Source organism: Ctenocephalides felis, unplaced genomic scaffold (assembly GCF_003426905.1).
Source record: "Ctenocephalides felis isolate EL2017-DRISC unplaced genomic scaffold, ASM342690v1 CF-g0.4_SCAFFOLD_01886, whole genome shotgun sequence".
Lineage (NCBI taxonomy): Eukaryota > Metazoa > Arthropoda > Insecta > Siphonaptera > Pulicidae > Ctenocephalides > Ctenocephalides felis.
In genome coordinates, this window is record NW_020538040.1 from 41,094,179 (window position 1) to 41,117,385 (window position 23,207).

The window sequence follows — 23,207 nt, forward strand, 5'->3', positions numbered from 1 at the left end:
GAGCGCTTTTAAATATTGCAAAACGACTGGTAAATTTTGTGAAATAAGCAGTAGTGAATATAAATTTCAAATAGACATTCATACAGACAAATTTTACAAAATTACTATTCGCACCGAAGTAATTTTACAAAATTACTACGAAAAAAATCAAAATTAAAACTTATTTTTTTTTTTAATTTTTCTTTTTTGTATCACAGAGCAAAAAAATCACAGATTCCGAAACAATTTTTAAATTTTTGAAAAAGTGACCTGTGGACACCCAAAAAATTGGCAACCCCTCTGAAAAGGGGTGAAAAAATAAATTTTTTGAAATTTTTTTTTTATTTTATATTTAAGTAAGCGAGCAAAAAAATTGGGCATTTTCAAAATTGTCAATTTTTATAATTGGCAAATTTGGGAATTTTCCTATGCGTGAAAATCTATGATGGGCAAAACTTTTCCAAAAATTATTTGCATCATTCGACAGCAAAAAAATCACCGATAACGATAGTAAAAAGAAATTTTAATTTTTTTGCATTTTTAAAGGGGTCGGTGCTGACTATATATATAGTTAGCACCGAATTTGGCCACAACCATTTATCTCGAGAACGGAAAGAGCAAAAAAATTTTAGTTTGCACCAATCGACAGCAAAAAAATCGTCAAAAAATCAGGTCATATTAGTTTTGCCAATTTCCACCATCGCGGTGCCAAGTATGTAGACGTATATATGACATACCGTAGGGTAAGTTATTGTAAGCAAAAATGGAAAATGAAAATTTCAACATATCTTTACATTTTAGAGGTTTCTAAAAGTTTAGGCATATCTTAGAAAAAATTGAGGTGTTTGTGTATGGGTGTATGTAGTATGCATGTACGTATCGATGCAATTTTTCGTCGACATTTTCGGAAGCACTGCTCAACCGTTTTGAATTATTTAAAAAACATTCGATTTTGGCAAAAGTTTGGCAAAAATTTTCACGTTTGCAAAAAAAATTTTTCAGAAAATATCAGTAAAGGCAATTTTTTTAATATTCAAATTTTTCAAATGTTTTCAAAAATGATCAAAAATCTACATTGTAAAAAAACTAATTTTTCTTTGATCTATTAAAAAATTTTGAGTTCGGGAAGTATCAGCAATTTGCCTTAAGGCACGATGCCATGCACCACTGAATCACTAGTACCTTAATTTGCATTTAACAACAAGTGTCAGTTAAATAATTTTTCTTCAAATTCTCGAAGCCCATATACGCATCCAGTGTAGAAGCGAATTTATGGTTGTGCCGAAAGTTTCGGTTTGATCGTTTGTTTTGTGTCCGTAATGCCGAAATGCCGAAATGCCGTAATGCCGTACCGTGTCCGCACGTGCCTCCTAAGCACATGTTGCAACCAGGAAACATTTTATTCGTGAGGTCGTAAAAATGTCATGTCAGCGACGTAAAACAATCCGATATTGCTTCTCGTCATTGTAATGAAAAGGTAATGTAATTGATACATGTGACTGAACATTGAATTTCACTCCAATTTTACGACAGTGTGTTTGCAATCGATATGCGTTTTGTTACGATTTCGATATATATATATATATATATATATATATATATATATATATATATACGGCGTCCCAGAACTTACCCTTAAGCCAAGACGGGGTGATAGCATTGACCTTAACTGTACTGAAAAAATTAGAACTAATGCAATGTGCACGGCATCGTGCACATGCACAATGTGAGAGCTTATAACTGAATTGCAATGTTTAAATTATTAACTTCCCACTTTGATATTTTGACTCCAAATCAGTTATGCAGCGCGATTGCTTAAAAATGTTCAATATTTTCAAGAAAAAACAAAATACAAAATGAATCAGAATACTAGTTGGTATTGGTATTCAGCCTTGAGGCAAGTTACATGAACTTCCCGATATGTGTAAATAATCGACTTAATCAATAATAAACAAATTAATTTAAGACTGATTAGAAGTATTCCGAATGGATTTATTACACATAATTGAAAACGAACGAACACGTTAACTCTTATTTTTTATAATTTAACCAGTTTTCGTAGGAAAATTAATGGTTTAGTAATGTTCATTAAAACCAAGTAATCTATCGTTATACCAACTAAATCATCTAATTTTAAATTTAGCAAATGTCAAAAAAACTACTCATTTTCTTAAACTTTGATGATTTTTTATAATCAAGCTACTTGTCGTAAGGCATTAATATTTCAGTAAGTTCTATAAGACCATGATATATATCGCCAAAAAAAGTTCCATAAAAATCGGCTTAAATTTTTTTTTCAACAGTTAATTACAAGAAAACGGCTCGGTAGATTTTTACCTAAAACTAATCAGTATTATTCCCAACTAATATCTTTCGAACAGTTTTTGATTTTTTAAAATCAATTCAGTAGTTTGAGCTTAAATGTGGACGAAAAGTTTAACACTTTTTTTTCAAATTACAAAGAAACGGTTTGGCAGATTGTCTCACATAACTGACAAACAATAGTCCTCATTGAGATACATCAAATGGCTTTTAAATTTCTGAAATCGGTTCCAGCATTTCTGAGAAAACACCGATCAAAGGTCTAATATTGACAAATGCCGAAAGAACGATACTAATTTTTGCAAACTTTGAAGAATGTTTAAAGGTAAACGAGTTGACGTAGGGCCGTAATATTTTAGTATGATCTAGAAGACTATGGTATCTGCCGTCAAAAAAATAATCATAAAAATCGTCGAAACTTTTTTTTGAAAAAATTTATTACAAGAAAACGGCTCGGCCGATCTCTACCAAAAACTAATCAGCACGATTCCCAACCAATATCTTTCGAACTGTTTTTGAATTTTCAAAATCGATTAAGAATTGCGGGCTAAAACGTGGACAAAAAATTTTTTACTTTTCTGCGATTTACAAAGAAACGGCTCGGCCGATCGTCACACAAATCTCTGAAACGCTAGTCCTCATCGGCTTTTAAATTTCTGAAATCGGTCCAACCGTTTTTGAGAAAACGTCGACACACACACGTATACTTTTTCCAAATTTGGTCTCATTCGATTCAGAATGGCTTGAAACGTCGAGAAAATATAGAATCGGATTATTTGATGAAAACATATACTTCTCCTACAGGAAGTTAATGAAAACAAAACAAATTTCACAAAAAAGACAATATATCTCAGAAATTTCAAATTTCGTAAAAAATCCATTTTTTCAAAGTTTTGCAAAGCTTTGCAAAGTTTTTTTTAATAACTCAGTTTTCCGTACGGTATAGTTTTTTCGATGCCATGCACCACTAAATTATTTTCATTTTGGAGAATTTCATCTAGAATTTAAATTATAATCCAAATCATTTTCCATATTCAAAAAAAATATTTTTAAGAAAGTAAAAAAAAAAAAATCTAATAAAAAAAAATTTTTTTTGCCTTCCCCAAAAACTGATCGTTTCTTCACACTGTTGTTAACACAAGCAAAATGGTTTTGGAATCATTCGAATTCGATGCTTTGTTCTCTCAAAAACTCTGGGTTTTTTGCACATGTAGCTTCTTATCTCCAAAACGGCTAGACCTGTCTTTGCCAAAGGCTAATCACCACTTCTCCCCATCATTACGAATTTGCCATTTTCAACGTTCCCTCATTAGTAGGAATCGAATATTTTCAATCTAGCATTTCTAATCAGTAGAACCTTGCGCCCGAAATCGTGGGCAAAAAATTATATTCGCACAAAACACACACACACATCTATTTTTTCTAAGGTATGCCAGAATATTCAAAAACCCCTGAAACGTGAAGATATGTGAAATTTTTTTTTCGTTTTTTTACGCTTGCTATAACTTACCCTATGGGAAGTTAATTATGTTATTTTTGGATCGAATTAGTTCCAATGAAATCTAAAGTGACATTTTATACATAAACAAAAAAAATTATCATAAATATCGATGTCTCATAAAATCATCATTAGTTTGTTAAAATACTGATTTTTAATTAAATCTGCCTAATTAGCGAAACCAAATTAAATTAAAATATGAATAAATGTTTTACAAGCACAACTGTGAAATTGAATAAAGAAATATTTCCGTATTATTTATTTATTTCAAAAACTTATGCAAATATAATAATAATATGAATAAACCAATAATTACTAACACAAGTTTTATAAGTTTAGTTATTTTTATTACTTAAATTTTAAATTACTTAAATACAAATTATATTAAATATTAATTGTCTTAAATGTTATTACATAATCCGACCAGAATTACAATAAAATGTTTTCAAAAAAAATTTGTGTGATACGGTATATAAATAAAAATTACATTATTTTACTTTGACACAGTTGTAGTAGGGGTCATTTTAGTGATTACAATCACGGCTCACATGGCCAAAACTGGCACATAACAGGCAGAATATTTGTGGTTCTTTGCAGTAGCGGAATCTGTGGCCAATCCTTTTGCAGTTGTAACAGACTTGGTTGGACCTACCCTGGGAGTCATAACGGCCACTCTTAGGACATTCCCGTGCAATGTGTCCTGGGTGGTTGCAGTTGTAGCACGATTTGTCTAACTTGCATTCTTTAGCCTGGTGCCCAGTCATGTTGCATCTGTAGCATCGGCCATCTTCCTCCGTGTGCTTTTTATCGAATTTGACAATATTCCTATGGTCTCTTCCACGATCGCGGCACGAGTCCCTATGACCGCCATAGCGGTCACGGCCACCTTCCATACCTTCGCTTTCTTGCTTGTATTCCATACTTTCTGCTTTAATGGATTTTACTTTTCAAAAATGTCAAACTGCGACGCTATATTTTTTTTTGTTTTATCACAGCTCTGAAAATGTTCTAATGTCATTCTCATAAAATCATGGCCAACTTCATTGTCATATAGATCTACCTATTTTAACAATAAATGTTTTAAAAACTATTTTTAACGAGTCTGAAAAGAAAACAGCTGAAAAAATATTGAAGACAATATTCATAATCCTAATATGAGCAAAAATCAGTGATATTTTTTTTGCAGAATTGGTTGCTGTCCATATTATTCATTAGTAAGGTGTTAAACGTCATATGCGCTCATTGTGGGGTAAACACATAAACAATAGAGAAAATGAACTTTTTATCGTATTAGTGTTTCGCTCGTATGATAGAGGGCCGACCAGAATTACAATGAAAATTTTGTGTGATACGGTATATAAATAAAAATTACATTATTTTACTTTGACACAGTTGTAGTAGGGGTCATTTTAGTGATTACAATCACGGCTCACATGGCCAAACTGGCACATAACAGGCAGAATATTTGTGGTTCTTTGCAGTAGCGGAATCTGTGGCCAATCCTTTTGCAGTTGTAACAGACTTGGTTGGACCTACCCTGGGAGTCATAACCGCCACTCTTAGGACATTCCCGTGCAATGTGTCCTGGGTGGTTGCAGTTGTAGCACGATTTGTCTAACTTGCATTCTTTAGCCTGGTGCCCAGTCATGTTGCATCTGTAGCATCGGCCATCTTCCTCCGTGTGCTTTTTATCGAATTTGACAATATTCCTATGGTCTCTTCCACGATCGCGGCACGAGTCAATATGACCGCCATAGCGGTCGCGGCCACCTCCCATACATTCACTTTCTTGCTTGTTTTCCATACTTTCCGCGTTCATGGATTTTACTATTTAAAAATGTCAAACTGCGACACTATATTTTTTTTTTGTTTTATCACAGCTCTGAAAATGTTCTAATGTCATTCTCATAAAATCATGGCCAACTTCATTGTCATATAGATCTATCTATTTTATCATTAAATGTTTTAAAAACTATTTTTAACGAGTCTGAAAAGAAAATAGCTGAAAAAATATTGAAGACAATATTCATAATTCTAATATGAGCGAAAATCAGTGATATTTTTTTGCAGAATTGGTTGCTGTCCATATTATTCATAAGTAAGGTATCAAACGTCATATGCGCTCATTGTGGGGTAAACATATAAGCAATAGAGCAAATGAACTTTTTATCGTATTAGTGTTTCGCTCGTATGATAGAGGGTTCTACTGTTCTCAAATTCAAAACTAACGTCGTTCGTCGGCCTAAGCGTACATCAAACCCGTAAGCCAATTACGGGAATTCTTTAGAAAAACAAAAGAATTAATGATAATTTTCAATATGGCGAAATTTCACGTGTCAAAACACCACAGTGTCAAAAAAGTGTTGAATTAAATGTGGTTCATAAAGATAAAAAATTCTAGCAGGGTACTAACAAAAGCCTATGCACGGGAAATACGAAGAAAATGCCTATTTAAAAATTGGCTTGTAAGCTTTTTTTAAGATCAAAAATTCTAGCAGGGTACTAACAAATCCTATGCACGGGAATACAAAGAAAATGCCCTATTTAAAAATTGGCTTGTAAGCTTTTTTTAACTTATAAGATGGACCTTTGATAGTTATTCATTGAACCGTAGTGGGAGTTAGACATGAAACATAATTTGAAGTACTGATGATTATTTACATATATTAAAAATAAGTCGGGTTTTCCTTCCTGACGATATAACTCCAGAACGCACGAACCGATTTCAATAATTTTGCATTCGTTGGAAAAGTCTCGCGCTCCGACGAAGGCATTTAATAAGCTAAGAAAATTAGGGGTGCATGGCATCGTGCCTTAATGCAAATTGCTGGAACTTCACGCACCGTAATTAAAAATTTAAGTAATGACATTAGTGAGAATTATCAGAATTATGCTTGCAATTAAGTCAACGAGCAATTTTTGCCACAAAGAATAATGATGTACACGCACTGAATTTCACCATTCAATCAAAAATTGCTGACAATTTGGTGACATACCAATGATTTCGACTGGTCTTCCGTTTGACTTCAAACGATTGCAATTTCCAGTTCGCCTTGCTTTTGCAATAACAATTAACAAGTCGCAAGGCCAATCGGTTAGTGTTTGCGGGATAAATTTCAAAAAGATTATTTAGAAAATCATTGTTTTTCACATGGGCAGTTATACGTGGCCTGTTCACGAGTTGGGAAACCATCCGCTTTATTTGTGTTAACGTCAGACCAAAAAACAAACAATGTGGTTTACCAAAGAGCACTTCAATGAAATGGATAATTTGCGGATTCACTTTCATTTACTTAAAGAAGTTCAACTAAAAAACACTTTACTTTACATAATAAAATAAAATTTTGCCTTTTCAAATATAAAACAAACAAAAAATTTCTTCATCTTTCTCACGAAACCAAGTGGCGAAACGAAGTTCGTTGGGTTTGCTAGTTTTTTTATAAATAGAAGTGTAATAAGTAGGAATATGTTAGTAACGGTAAGATTGTTATATTTCTGAAAAATATTGGTAACTTGTCAGTGATATTTTTGAAAATGTGTACATATGTTTTTTAAGAAAATTTATTAGTTTTGCATTTATATCAAATTATAAAATTTCAAACTATAATATGCTCATATCTATAATAACATTTTCATTGTTTTACTGTCGAAATACAACAATACAAATGTATGTTACAGTTACGAATTCTTGGTCATTGTCTATGTTATATACATGCAGAGAAGATGTAGTCTGTTTTATGATTTAAACTAAATTCGATGTATTATAAAATACCAAATCAACGAGCATAATTCTTCTTTAACTTTGTTTTTGATCAACGTTTATATATAATTGACAGCGTAATTTTATGCATGTGAGCAAATAACTGAATTATTTTTCACAAAATCTATAATTTATTAGTAGAAGAAAAATTTCATTTTTACCAATGATTATAGTTGATAATTTTTTAAATGTGTTAACTCTTTAGGGACGGCTGTCCACCTGAGTGAACAACGTACTCTGTTAGTCTAAATGTGATGAGTCACAGGTTATTTTATAAACAATTACTCAGTTTGCATCAAAATGTTGAATAGATTACATATAGCAATAATAAACAGTGTTGTTTGAGCGCTTTTAACACTTTCCACTCACGAATTCCGGGATTTATATGAATTTTCGGATGCCGGAGCGGATGCCGGAGCGGATGCCGAGTCGAAAGGGTTAAATATGGCAAAACGACTGGTGAATTTTGTGAAGTAAGCAGTAGAAGAAAAACAACAAAAACCAATGCCACACCACAATTTTGTAAAAAGTCTTGTAAGTCAGTTGAGATAATTTTCATATCTCAAGCATTTTCATCTACATCGATCTCAGACAATATACTGACTAAATCATGTCATAAAATCAGGATTGTATAGCCTGTTTAGACACCTCATCCGCTATGCATGTTAAAAATTATTTTAAACGTTACTATTATTTATAATAAAAAATAAAGTATGTTTTTCAATGACCACAAATTTTTATCAAACAAATTGCGTAATGAAATCAAGTTTACAGCCGGTACAGTAGATTATTTTGAAATCGGTGCCGTCCCGTAAGGGTTAAATATATTATTATTTATTTTTTATTCAATGTTTTTGTTATTTATCATATTTATAACCTACTAAAGAGCTTTCTATATCGTTCAGCACGGTTTTCTATTTTTTTTTACATTTATTGGCCTCCGCTTTACAGCATTTTTAGCCATCTACATTATTCATATTATTTTTCATCATAGTCTATACAATTCTTACATATATATTTCTTATACATTCATCATATATATATACTATCTTTTCTTATATCCTAATCTTCCATTCAATTTTCTTTTTTCAATTCCACTCAATTTTCATTCTTCTGGTTTCTCAATATGTTTTTCTCATCTTCTAAACTAAACTTCTTTTTTCCTTTTTACTTCTAATACAATTTTTTCTCGTATCCTACAAATTAACAATTTTTTATCTACTTCAATATTTTATATTTTTAATTATGGCGTTGCTGGAGATTCGAACCGAATTCCTCCAGCGTGTGAGTCGAGAACGCTACTGAGTGATCTATTCCCGCCAAAAACGGTTTTTCTATATAAGAGTGAATTTTTTGGGTTACATTGTTTTTCATGCGTACTATTACTGTTTGTCAAGATTTAAAATAGAAAATTTTGAATGTTGCTGTTATTATGCTCGTACTTATATCAAAAACTGTAATTATCAAGAGAATACATGTTTAGCATGTTCAATACATAGAAAATACATTAAATTTTAATACTTAGAAAAATATCTGAAATGTATCGATGCGCATGAGAGGTATTCTTTCTGCGGAAAAGGATCTAAAATCCTATTGTATTACTACGGTCTTACTCTATCAACCAAAGGATCAGAATCAGGCGCGTAGAAATCTGTACAGATGAAAGCCAAAGGAGAAATTGAACAGAAAATCAATGCGTTGAATTATAAATCGTTTTCTTGTTTGTTTCGGTAACAACGGTAGATTATTTATAGGCACTTTTGGTAATATTATTTACTCGAATAAGTGGTATGATGCAGAAATATATTTTTCGCAAATATTGTATATTTCATGATTGTTTATTCTACTGTTACTTTATGTTTCCAATGAGAAATACTTTTAATGCTCGAACTAACACTTTAAAATACTTATACTTCGATAATATTTATTTATTTGACGTTAATCGGCTATATACAGTTAATTATATAGTACCGTAATTAAATGTAGCGTAATGTAATGTAACATAACAATGTAAACCTATGTTACATACTTCACAAAGGAAAAGTTTGTTTTCGTCAAAAGAATTCGTTTTGCTAATTTTATGTTTTCTTGACGTTTTGAAGACATTCTGAATCGAATGAGACTAAAGGATAAAGTATGTATATGTATGTATGTCAGGCAGATTTCAAAAATTTAAAAGTTTTTCGATGTAACTCGATAAGGACTAGCGTTTGTCAGTTGCGCGACGATCAGCCGAGCCAATTCTTTATTAATAGTTGAAAAGTAAAAATAATTTTGTCCACGTCTCAGCCCATAATCCTGCATCAATTTTAAACAGTTAAAAACCGATCGAAAAATATTGGTTGAGAGGAGAAGTGTTGATTAATTTTAGACAAAGATCGGCTGAAACATTTCTTAATTGAATATGTATTTAAAAAAAATAAAAATTAAATTAAACTAGTGGGGTACATGGCAGCAAATTGCTGGAACTTTCCTTGTCGTAATTAAACATTCGGGGAATGAAAAGAATCAATAATTGTTTTGAATAATTCCAAATAGATTATTTATTATAAATACATACTCATGTGTATGTTTATAAAAATTTTTTTTAGAAGTTTTACATTTTTTGGAATTTTTTAAATAAACGTTTTTTTTAATGTTTTGAGATTTTGGAATGAATCAAAAATATTCGATTTTTTCGAAAATTTCGAAATAATCACAATTTTTTTTTAGGAATTTAGGATTTTTTTTGAAATTTTTCAAAAGTTAGTTTTTTTGAAAATGAAAAATTTCTAAAACTTGACCGTCTACTCAAGCAAAAGGTTTTTTGAATGAATCTAACTGGATCGTCCGTTCTCTCAAAAACTGCATAACCGTTTTTACACCCTTTGCGCTCCATGCCTCCGAAACGACTAGACGTGTTTTTTGCAGAAACGCTTTGAGATCTCGAGTACGACCTGAATGATTTTTCAATAATACAAATCGGTTATTTCATACTGTCGAAAATGTCGTAGATTATTATTAAAAATTTTGATACGAAACCCAAAAAGATTGACACAAAATGTGTACACATTATTAAAATCTTCGTAAAATATCTAATATTTTGGTGTACATATGCCTAATGATAATTTTTGACCGTTCAGAAACCTCTGAAACGTAAAGATATATATAAATTTTCATTTTCGATTTTTTCGCGATTACTATAACTTACACTACGGGGAGCTAATAAAATCGTGTGGTGAAAAATTTTATGTGGATAGCATATACTAAAATATAACGACCCTACGACAAGTCGTTTATTTTAAAAATTCATCAATGTTTGAAACAATTTGTTAGTCAAAATTTGTGCCAAAAGTCGCTTTTTGATGTGAAATTCATTGAAATAAATTCGATAAGAAGAAGCCCAATTAGGTTTGCGAAAAGTTCTGTCAAGCCATAAAAAATGGCTTCAGAGTTAACAAAAAAGTAAGTAAGCAGTTTACAAAACTTCGCTAGTTGTGTAAAAAATAATAGCATTAATTTACATCATTAAATAATATCAAGGACTACGTACATGATATATGTAACCGTGTAATTGAAAGTTTTATCTAACTATCTAAATCTCAATTTCGGTAGATTAAGTCAATTATTACACATTTCAGGAACCAACATGCTATAAGGCAAAATGCCACTTTTAACTACTTTCCTAATGCGATCAAATTGATTTTTATTTATTTTTATAGTAAATGTGGTTTGAAAATTGTGTGATTTTGAGCTTGAATCTAATTTGAAAATACATCAACTACAGTAGGAATACGATTTATGCAAATAGTTTTATTTTTTTAATTTTAAAATATAAACACCAAATGAAATAAAGAATGCAAACAAAAATTTTCACTAAGTAGTAGGAAAGAAGTAGCATGGTGTGAAGACTTGCATGTAAATTGAAATGTTCCTAATTTAACTACACTATTTCTTCTACTATTTATATATTTATTATTTTCGGAGATAAGTAATAAAGTTGTTGAAAATTTATAATGTAAAAGCTAATATGATCAATTCGTATACACTTGATGCGAAAAGTATAATGATTTGTCAATATTGTATGGAATATTTCTGTGAAGTCATTTGCCAACCCAAATATGAAATAAAAAGGTTTTTTATTATTTGTTATGCTTGGTTCATTACATCATTTCAACAGCAAAAAGTAATAAGGAAAAAACATGAAAAAGTAGCGGAGCTCCCAAACTCATTATATAAAATGTATTTGATTTTCTGCCATTTTTTTTTCTTTTTATTGCACATTCCGAATTTGCCTTGGCATGTCATGGAAATGGTTTATTTTGTCTATTTCTATTATTGGTAACAAATATAACGGTTACAATAAACGTATTAGAACTAATGTTTTTATTTCATTATCAGATTTTTTGTGAAAAAAACCAACTTCCTCTGAATCGACTATAATATAAATTAAATGTAAAATTAAATGTTGTACATACTAATGCTTTTAAGTTATTTTGGAATGCCCTGCTTAAAGCATCTTTCATTTTGAAAGTATCAGGCTACAAAATACTTTACACAATGCTTAAATTTATGAGATTTATCCTACAAAGACTATGCTACAGGGAAAACCAGGGGCTATCTGCAACAGGGGTAATTCGTAACAGTCGTTTTTAAATATCTTAAATGATATTAAATTTTTTTTTGTTTCCTCTGCACACGTAAACTATCTTGTATAATATTGTCAAAGCTATTGTCCCGCAGGCCGATGCAATTAACAGAACTGTGCAGGTCCGTCATTTTTTCAGCCATGTAAAATGTGTCTATGATAAAATTTCGGTTTGCGTTAAAAACTGTTATTACAAGCTCCTAGTACCGCTGTACTTCTTATTTTAGGAAGTAATACCAACAAAAATTAAGACAGGCTTTCAGTGTAAACTTTTTTCAAAAAATCTAAGTTTCTGTTCTTGCATATAAACTACAGTTGACATCACTCGATTGTGGTGATGTCAGTTCCTCGATTTGTTTTCGAGTTGTCTTAAACAGGAATCGGGTCAATTTAAAAGCTGACCGAGAGTTTACGTTGTGGGTTGCTACTTGTAATTAAAGTAGCACCGTTATCGTGTATCGAGGCGACCATAATATATCTCGACAGAAGAAATGCGATTACAGAAAAGGGGACAATTACTTGTATAAAGGCAACAGACATAAATTTGTTTTGCCTTAATTACAGGATACAGCAAGAATTATGTTTTGTTCTCAGATTCTATAATTTACTTCTAAATTTATTTCGCCTGAGGAATTCGATTTTAAGTGACACACTGTTACGCATGAGGAGCATTTTAAAGAGAAATGATAATCATTTTTTATTACTGTGAAAACAACGCAAGCCTTAACTGTATCACATTTAATTAAACCATTAAACAAAATCTCACCTTTTGATAAAAAGTTGATTTTAAGTTTAAAAAGAAATAACCTAAAATGTTTTATATTATGGACCGGACTAGATTCAAAGTAGTCTAACAATATATATCTCTAAATCTGTTGTTAATTAGTTACAGCCAAATCAATTACATTTGCCCATGAGATTTTTATTGATTAAACTTTATGTGGTACTCTGAATTTAATTAAAAACTACTGAAAGAACTAAATGAACATGCAGGTTCGTAAGAAAGACTGAACAACTAGTAGCAAGAAGAAAACAAAACAAAAAATGTAATAATTGTTTTAATTATTTTATTGATATATTTGCAATAAATGTGATTGATAGTTTTTCTGAATCCTTTTAATGACGGGTGTAATATGAAGCTGGTGATGGGTTCAGTTTTTTTTTAACTAATAATAATAATGCACACTGCGAATGGGATATATATTGACAAAAGTTTTATTTTTTTGTAAAATGTATCGCATTGATTGAATAATGTAGCTATTATTCCATAAAACCTCTTTAAATTAAAAATAAAATGATTTTTTTACCTTATTATAATTATTTCACGTAACACTCATATTCAGCCCATATTAGGGTAAAATTAAAAACCATTAAAATTAAATTAAAATGAGTTACAAACTATATACAATTATGTGAATAAAGAAATTGATAGAATATTAGTTTTTCATACAATTTAGTTATACAGTAGTTTTGAACCTATTTATATGTAATAGATTTTTAATAGCTTATGTCATGACCTACTTCATTTTAGGCGCAGGTAGCCTATAATAATTTTTTATAGAAAATATTCTGGAAATTCTACTATAGCGTTTGTTAACACCAACATTTAAAATTTTTATAACTTAGAAAGTGTTAGTAACAAGAACATTAAAATATTTGCATTATCTAGAACATTGAATATGTAGAAATACGACACAATCTACTCCTGTTTTTCTATTTTATTAAACCCGTCTTTGCTCGTATTATTTTTACGACAGCGTGCACTACAGCAAAACAAAACCACCGTGGAAAATCTTATGGGTTAGCTGAGTTTTCTTTTGTACTTGGAATTTTCCTTTTTCTAAGACGATTTTTCCTTCGACTTTCGTGAACGACGACAAAGGATGAAACGACTGCGACCTCATAAACGTAAATCCCGTTTTTTGCAATTTAATCTGACTAATTAGCTGTGTAATGGGTTTCCTCGTTATGATGGCTGGGATATGTTTTTCTACATTTTTTGCCTAATTACTTCCTCTGATTTAGAACAGCTTTCTCGATCTCGAGAAATATAAACAAGAGCAATGGTATTGAGAATTACACTGGTTTTGTTACCGGTTAAATCTTATTAACGTGATTCTGAATCCTTCTATCCGTATGTCTAATTCTTTTACAAATTAAAATAGTTCTAGCCGGTTTATAAAATCTATGTGATTAATATAAATTATATTTCTACTTATATTGTTGCCAAAAATCATAAAAGTTTTATATTCTTGTTTTATAATTATTTTTATATTATTATGTATAACAATTAGGGTAGAGCGGGGATTAAAGGTCCGCGGGTAAAAAGATCCACCTTAGATATCTCAAAAACGAGCAAAGTTAAGAATTTTCTAACAATATTTGAAAGTAAAAGGAAAAAGATGAAAGAAGTATAACCAGTCATGACCTTGAATCCTACGACGTTGCTATTGGAAGATAATCGGCAAAGTTTGGAAATCCATAACAGAAGAATTATCTTTCGTTGTGTTTTTTTTGGTTGTGAGCGCTGTTGTTTAGTTTACGAGACTTTGATATAATTTTCAAGTTTACATTATTCAATTGTTTTATAAGATGTGTTGTTAATGTTAACAATTTTTTTCATATAACCTCTCATAAAAGCTAACACCCGAATGGGGTAAGAAGGATCAACTGAGCTTTTACCCTAGCAAAGGTGTAAACATAAAAAATAGTAATTAATGAAGTAAATTAAGTTAAAAAAAGCAATTTTGCAAAATATAAATTAAATTGACAGCTATTCCAACGTTGCTGATAAATATTTCGGACGAAGTACCAGATCAAGGTTACATACAGTGTTGTCTTTGCAAAGAATGTGCCCGTGGAATTTATATTTTGCATTGGTTGGATATTGTGGCTATTATTTTGTAAAATCCCATAAAAATTAAAAATAAGACATTGGATCTGTTTGAATCCGGCTGTCCCATTCTATCCGGCTATGGAGTAAAAAAAGATTAGGTGATAAATTTTTGAAAACCCGCAGAAAAATCACACTTCTACAGTGATGAATTAGCTGAGAGTTTTACTTAACATAGTGACATAGTTGTTTAATATGTATTACTTGTTGTGATACTATTGGTTTAGATTTTACAATATAATTGCCCAAGAACAATGGAACCTTTGTGCCCCACCCTAACTTATATATATATATATATATATATATATATATATATATAGGGATAAATCAATTAGCTGAAATTTTTGTCGGTCATATTTTCACAAAGTATGCACTGAAAGTGTTTTGTGCTAATATCCTATTAAAGTAAAACTTTTTCAATATATACTATTCACCCAATAAGAGATCCGGGCGATTATAAGCATCTGCCGCTGGAAAACGTTATGAATTGTAATCGCTTCTGACTGGAGGTCGGGGTTGGTAACGAACCGCGCTGACCTTGATGAAAATTAACCCTAAACCCTTAAGTAACAAACTCGCGGTTGTTGTTGATGTTTGACAGAGAGATTAACGATGTTGGGACAAACGGCTCGAACGAAATCAAATGGTTTTAGCAGAACAGGGCTTTCCGAACATTTTACACTGTAAACAAAAAATTTAATATAGAAAATAACAGTATGTACTCTATAATACATGCGTTTAACGTTTGACTAATTTTTTTTAATAATCAAATTAGGGTGTCCCAGACCTTAACGTCAAGTCGAGACGGGGTAATAGTATGTGACCTTAACTATCCTAGAAAAAAAATTTAAAAAAAATTATCTCACGTTGTTTGTAAGTTATGAACTTTTAAGTGCAACTTAGAGCTTTGGTTAAATTATGTTCATTTACTGGTTATTATGGTTAATTTTTACTAATTTTGTTCATTTAAACTTTGGAACCGTAGTCGTGAATAACATTTCTAGAACCACGATCACTATAACACAATTGCCCATTTGGTAGTTTTGTCCGGAAAGTACTCTGGAACTTTTGAAAATTGATAGTCTTGTAGATTTTGTTGTGCTCGTTACGAATTTCAATTGTGCCACCTCGAATAGAAAAAATGTTTCAGAAAACTGTTTTTTTATCACAATATCTTTTTTGAACTTTCCGTAGGGCAAGTTATAGTAATCACAAAAAAATCGAAAATAAAAATTTTTATAAATCTTCACGTTTAAAAGGTTTCTGAATAATTTCGCATACCTTAGAAAAAATGGATGTATATGAGTGTGTGCGTGTGTGTGTGTGTGCGGATACAAATTTTCGTCGACGATTTCGGGAACACCGATCAACCGATTTGAATAACTCAAAAAACATTCGATTCGTATTAATAAGAAGACGTGCTGATTAGTTTTTGGCAAAGGCAGGTCTAGTCGTTTCGAAGTTACGGGGCAAAAAGTACCAAAAATGGTAACTCAGTTTTTAAGAGAACGGAGCGTCCGATTTTAATAATTCAAAAAGTATCTTACTTGTATTGACAAGATGAAGAATTGATAAAATTTTCATGAAAGCAGGTCTAGCGGTTTCGGAGATCTAATGAAAAAAGTAAAAAAAATGCCATTTAGCAGTCAAAAATGATCATTAGACATATGAACATCAAATTATCAGATATTTTATAGAGATTTTAACAATAAGTATAAATTTTGTTAGGCGGCGACGCGGCACTTACGCGCTTGGAGATTTCGTCTCTATGCAGTTAAGTAGTACGATTACTTTGAAAAAAAGCTCAGAATTTCCAAAATATGTCAAAATAAAAAAAACATTTTTTTTTTCAATTTTTTCAAAAAAATTAATTTTTTGTCAAATTTATAGTTGACAATGATTTATAGTTGATAGTTTATCTAATTTTTTCGAAGTACATTTTTTTCAAAAATGTTAATCGTTTTTAAAAAAATAATAATTTTTGGTACGGAAAGTTCCAGCAATTTGCCGTAAGGCACGATGCCATGCGCCCCACTAGTATTTACTTTTTATCACATTGCACAATAAATTGCAGTATTCCCTTATTACAAAATTATCAATTTTTAGTTGAAGAAATTAAACAATTCATATTTTCTCAAGTAATTTCAAATGTATAGTTTTTCATAAATTCATGCATTCTGCAAGATAAATAAAACATCTTAAGATTATATTAAGAAAAAGTTTAATGAATATAAGGCACAATTTAAAATAATACTATTCAATAATACCCATTTAGTAAATCCAAACCGATAAATTACAATCCATATGAACATAATTTGTATGACTTCTATATATTAACAAAAACTGAATTTATAAAAAGTTTTGAGCTAAAAATGTATCATAAAACTTTACAGCTCTAAATAAAAACAAAATAATGTTATACATTAAGATTTCTTAAATCAAATTTAAAAAATATGAATTATGATTATTTGAATAGGTTTTATTGAAGTATATCAAACTCATAACTACATATCAACATATGTATATCAAAAATCAAGTTTATCCGGCATTCAAATTAATTAGTTTTCACAGTTTTATCTGCAGCATTCTTTAAAGGAGAAGTTGTTCTAGTTGTGTCAAGAGACACAGCTTCACTATCATCACTGCTAATAGTCTTCTTTAATTTCCTATTTTCAGTTTTTTTTGGCATTTTTGTATTGGGGAAAGTGGCAGTACGTTTTGGATCAAAATGGGAATCCAATATCTCTAATAAATCATGTTGTTGATCTTTCCTTGTAATTTGCAACTTGGCTAATTCCTTTATTAAGCCTTGTTTTCCATCTGCTTCATATGTACTTTTCATGGTATTATAATCAGATTTGCCTTCAGCCAATATTGATCTTAAAACATTTATGCGCTGAATATCCCGAAAATTCATTTTCCCAGCTGCACTGAATATTGGCTGAAATGAACTGCTTCTTTCAGCTACTTTGCGCAGTTCTTTCAGTTCACCTAATTCTACAGAAGTAGGATAAGAATACTGGCGAACTACTTCTACCATGTTGTCTAACATTACGCGATTTGGATCTCCAGTAGCAGCTGCTATGTTCTTTTGTTTACCTTGACCCAGATGTTGAGCTATATCCCAAATAATTTTTGCTCTATTTGATGCATTATCGAATTGTTCTTCTCGATCTAGTAAGACTCTGGATAAAACTTTAATGTTAAAAGACTTCATGGTGGCTGAACATTTCTCTTCGGCTAATGCATGTCCATTTGCAAAACCCTTAACAATTTCATGAAAGTTTTCAAATAAATGATGACGTTGAAGAGCTTCTAAGAGCATGTAAGATACCATTTTCTTGGGTTCATGGAAAATGAGAATTACACCTGCTCCATCTGACTTTGACTTGACTTCTTTAAGCCAATTCAAAAAATCTATTAACCCAAATATTTCTGACTTTGTTCTTATAACCTTATTGTTTATATTACTTCTCAAAACTCTGAAACGGTCATCAGTTGTAACACGAATATTATGTCTTCGCCTGGCACTTGGGTTTACATTTGCATAAGGCATGATGTACTGGGAAAATTGGCTAGTAGGAGTGTATGCTGCTATATGGCATAGTTCATCTATTAACCTCCGTCCAGTTGTATCCATATCACAACTAATAAGGCAGTATTTTCCTGCTGGAAGGCATTCAGGCTTATGCTTTTTGCCTTCAGTAGCCTTCTTCCTCTCTGGCTTCTTAACCATGTTGTTCTTACTTTGATTACCTCTGAAACGTTGACAAATATTTTATTTGTAAGAAAATAGTCAAACAAGGTGAGTTAAAAAGTCAATCGTATACTTGTTAAGAGCTTACCGAATCATTGTATATTAATTGAATTATTAACGGAAAACATTCACCGATAAATTAATTTTAGAATGTGATTTGATTTCTACTTTACTGTTTTTGTTTAACGTCAGAATGCGAGTTTGTCATTTGTTTTCAGAACATTTTACAAAAAATATATTCGGCATCATCTGTCTAAATGTTTAATATTGTGAAACTTAATAAGCATCAAGCTTTATATTAACCAGACATATCAATAGCAGTTTGATAGATTTATCTTTAATTTCTACTTTTACGGATTAAGAATTCAGAAGTAAGTAAGAAAGTAATAAATAATGAAATTCAAATGTAGAGTTACACTCGAACCATTATTAAGAAGTTTTCAACAGTAGGAAAATATACATTGAAAAATCAAGAAAATTTAATTTAAAAAAATGGACTCTTGTAAACGTACACATGAGTTGTTCATAAAATACGCTCATCGCCCAAGCACTTATAAATTTACAGCATGTATATATAATAATAATCTTCAAAACAATTATTGATTATTTTCATTCCTCGAATATTTAATTACGGTACGGGTAGTTCCAGCAATTTGCCTTAAGGCACGATGCCATGCGCCCCACTAGTTCAACTTATTTTACGATAAAAGTATCTTCATACAAATTAAGCTTGAAGAAATTTTCTATTTTTTATAATATGTAAATATTTTCAATGTTAAATTACACGAAAAAGGTCTATTAGCATAATATTTTAATTTTTATTTTCTGATTGTTGAACATTTCAATGGCAAAATAGCTATATATATAATACTAAATTAAATTAGTGGTGTATGTCATCATTAATACTGTAACTGTTATTATTCGTATTTTGTAGAGCTTATAAATTGGACGATGAAGTTTATATGAAAAGTAAATAAACAAAAATATATTCATATTTCCTAAGGTATGCCAGAATGTTCAGAAACATCTGAAACGTGAAGATATGTCAGAATCTTTATTTTAAATTTTTGGACGATTACTATAACTTACATTACGGGCAGTTAACTAGAGAAAACTTTCTATAATTTATTCAAAATACTTGTTTTTTGTTAAAGTAACAGTAAATATTGAAATACTTACCACAATGACTGGACTGTAATATAAATTCATACTATTATCTTGCTCAAACAATCCTTTGCTATCCATGTATCAGCAAGTATTTATGTAATCCTCCCCTTATGTATGACAAAACAAATTTAAATCTTTTGAAAATATTTCATAAGTACTTCAATTCTGTCATGTATGCGTAAGTCTTAAAATGTTAAGGGGTATTAGTTGTTTTGTGTTTCTGTCGTCGCATGTGTTAGTCGAATCCTCTTGTATCGTATATAAACAAAAGAAAATCTTATTTGGAATCGCATGGGAAAAAAGAGGTTTTATCAGATTACGCTATATAGCTCTGCGAGCTGCGTCTTTGTCTTGCCGCCTCGTTCGCTTCTACGGCGTTGTCGCGTATAGTGTAAGAAGTATCGAGGCAAAAGATCGATATTGAGTACTTCAAAAAGTATCTAATCAAAATATCGATGCCAAAAAAATATCGTGGCGAAAGTATCGATAGCACTCAATATCGAATTTTGAGTACTTTTCATAAAAATCAAACATAAGTGCAAGAAAGATCTAAAACTCATTAAATATCATATCACAATATTAGAATGAATTCTATTGCTTGTATCTGATGTGTTAAATCAGAATCATTTTCAATATTGTAAAATGCTAACAGTAATTTTTCAATACTAATTTCGAATTCTATACTTCTTGATAAAAAAAAGTTATAATAGTTGAGTGTTTTTGATTAAAACAATATAATAGTCTGATACTATATTCAAAAATGCAATACTTTTTAAGTATTTTTAAGTACAATAATATTTTTAAGGAAAATAATATTTGATAATTGTTGACTATTTTTATATGAATAATTTTAGCGAGCATGCAACTTCAAAAAGCCGTTACATGTTTACATAAAAGTGCAATATGAAGCTCTTTGGAAAGCAATAAACATTCAGTTTAATGACGGTCAAGATAATATTTCGACACTTGTAGAGAAACATCCCTTCTGAGCGATGGAATTTAAAGTTTAAATGGTTCCGAGAAACTCAAACCCATATGTTTGCATGTTGATATTCAAAAATTTCAATACATGAGTATTTTGCGTAAAAAAGAATCGAAATATAAATATTTCAAATAATAATACTCATCCATTTCAATATATTAGTATTTTGCGTAAAAAAGAATCGAAATATAATAAACGCAAAATACTAATATATTGAAATTGATGAATATTATTATTTGAAATAATTATATTTCGATTGTTTTTTACGTAAAATACTAATATATTGAAATTGGTGAGTATTATTATTTGAAATAATCATACTTCGATTGTTGAATGTGTTTTTATAAAACATTTAAGGTACTTTAAAAAGCCATTTCATTTTACATAAGAGTATTAAATAAACATCTTTATTTAATAGTGTGGTCATATTCATTTTGGGTCTTTGAGCAATAAATTCTGAGACTAATGACCCTTCGGAATCATTTTTTGACACTTTTTTGAACAATTATGACCACCTAGAGAGACTAGGTGGTAGGCTTTGCATTTGGCAATGAGTGGTGTTCATAGATTACGCTGTCGATTCTTTTTGAGTACTATCGACGAAAAGAATCGATATTGGCAAATAGATCGAGCTAAAAAAATCGATAGCAAAAGTACTCACTATCGACCGCAAAGTATCGATATTTACTCAGTACTCGATATTTCGTTCTAACACTAGTCGCGTATCGGCTTACTAAATCCCGAGTCCCAAGGAGCGCACGCTTCGATGCGCACCCTAATACGGTAATACGTGCACTACACTCGCCGATAACTGCCCCAAATGTGTTTGTTGTCTTATTGTTAGTTCGAGAATGTTGCCAGTTTCACCAAAATACGCACATTCGTTACGTTACGATGTTACGAATTCGGGTGCTCGGGCGTGATATTTTTCGCTCTTCCAGGATTAATATGAATTTGTTTAAGAGCCCTTTCTCTTAGATTGATATTTGAGGTTCATCATGGGATTAATCCATCGGTTTCAGTCAAGAAAGGGCGATTCGGGCACTGTGTAATAAATATTTGATAGAAATAACAAGTTTGTATTCTGAAAGGTATTGTGCAAAATAATTTTGGGAGGGGGCATATAAAACCACTGATGTAAGTAATAGGCTGAAAATTAAAAATGAAAATTTTTGCATATCTTCACGTTTTGAAGGTTTCTGAACATTTTGGTATACCTTAGAAAAAATGGATGTGTGGTGTGTGTTTTTTATGTCCGCATTTTTTTCGTCCACGTTTTCGGGTGCACAGATCAGCCGATTAGAATGGTTCAATAAACGATCGATTTCTATTGATAGGGAGATGTGCCGATTAGTTTTTGGCAAAGGCAAGTCCAGCCGTTATGGAGATACAGAGCTAAGAGTGTAGAAAATACAAATAGAGTTTTTGAGAGAACTGATTATTCGGTTTGAATGAGCCAGAAAAAACATTCAATTTGTAATGATTGGGAGAAGAGGTGATTAGCTTTTGGCAAAGGCAGGTCCAGCCATTTTGAAGATACAGAGCTAAATGTGCAAAAAATGGCAGTTTTTGAGAACTAAGCGTCCGATTTGAATAATTTAAAGAACTTACTGCTTGTTTTAACAAAATAATTGCTTCAGAAAAAAAATTGTTTCTATTTTTTTTCCAACATTTTTTTTTTGTGTATCGAAAATAATTCAGCTTTGAATTTTAATTTTGACTAAAGTTTTAATATACTTGAAACAAATAATTTCAACTTTGCAATTCAGTTTATATAATTTTTATAAATATTAGACAATGTTACAATATTTATAATAATCTATTTGAAAACATTTGATATTCCTCGAACATTTTGTTACGGTACGGGAAGTTCTAGCAATTTGTCTTAAGGCACGATGTCATATACCACTAGTTGATTTATTGAATCAGAATATTGAAACATAAACATAGGATCTGAAATATATAACAATAATTTATGTAGTTAACAATTTGGAAAATTTACTTTATTGTTGAGGTGCAAATAATGTATTTTTAATACAAGAAATAAGCAAACTTTCTTTTGTTGTAGTATATTTTTAACTTCTTGTAGGGTAGTAAGTAATCACAGAAAAATTGAAATTGAATATTTTTTGCATATCTTTACATTTCAAAGGTTTCTGGACATTTTAGCATGCCTTTATAAAAATGAATGAATTGTGTATTTTTTGTCGATAATTTTGAGA

The 23,207-nt window shown here is 30.6% G+C and overlaps 2 protein-coding genes and 1 pseudogene across 2 annotated transcripts; all 3 read right to left on the reverse strand.

Moving 5' to 3' along the window:
• Positions 1–4,323: 4,323 nt before the first annotated feature.
• On the reverse strand, positions 4,324–4,719 carry LOC113374962 (cellular nucleic acid-binding protein-like). Its single transcript, XM_026614920.1, has one exon. It carries the CDS (start codon positions 4,717–4,719, stop codon positions 4,324–4,326), a length of 396 nt encoding a protein of 131 aa, XP_026470705.1.
• Positions 4,720–5,228: 509 nt separating this feature from the next.
• On the reverse strand, positions 5,229–5,603 carry LOC113374963 (annotated as a pseudogene).
• A 12,030-nt stretch (positions 5,604–17,633) lies between these two features.
• Positions 17,634–18,815, reverse strand: LOC113374964 (maternal protein exuperantia-like). Its single transcript, XM_026614921.1, has one exon. The coding sequence runs from the start codon at positions 18,813–18,815 to the stop codon at positions 17,634–17,636; it is 1,182 nt and encodes a 393-aa protein (XP_026470706.1).
• Between the last annotated feature and the right edge of the window lie 4,392 nt (positions 18,816–23,207).

Excerpts from the sequence above, each read along its gene's own strand:
- LOC113374962 (XM_026614920.1), bottom strand. The coding sequence starts at position 4,719 with ATGGAATACAAGCAAGAAAGCGAAGGTATGGAAGGTGGCCGTGACCGC.
- LOC113374964 (XM_026614921.1), bottom strand. The coding sequence starts at position 18,815 with ATGGTTAAGAAGCCAGAGAGGAAGAAGGCTACTGAAGGCAAAAAGCAT.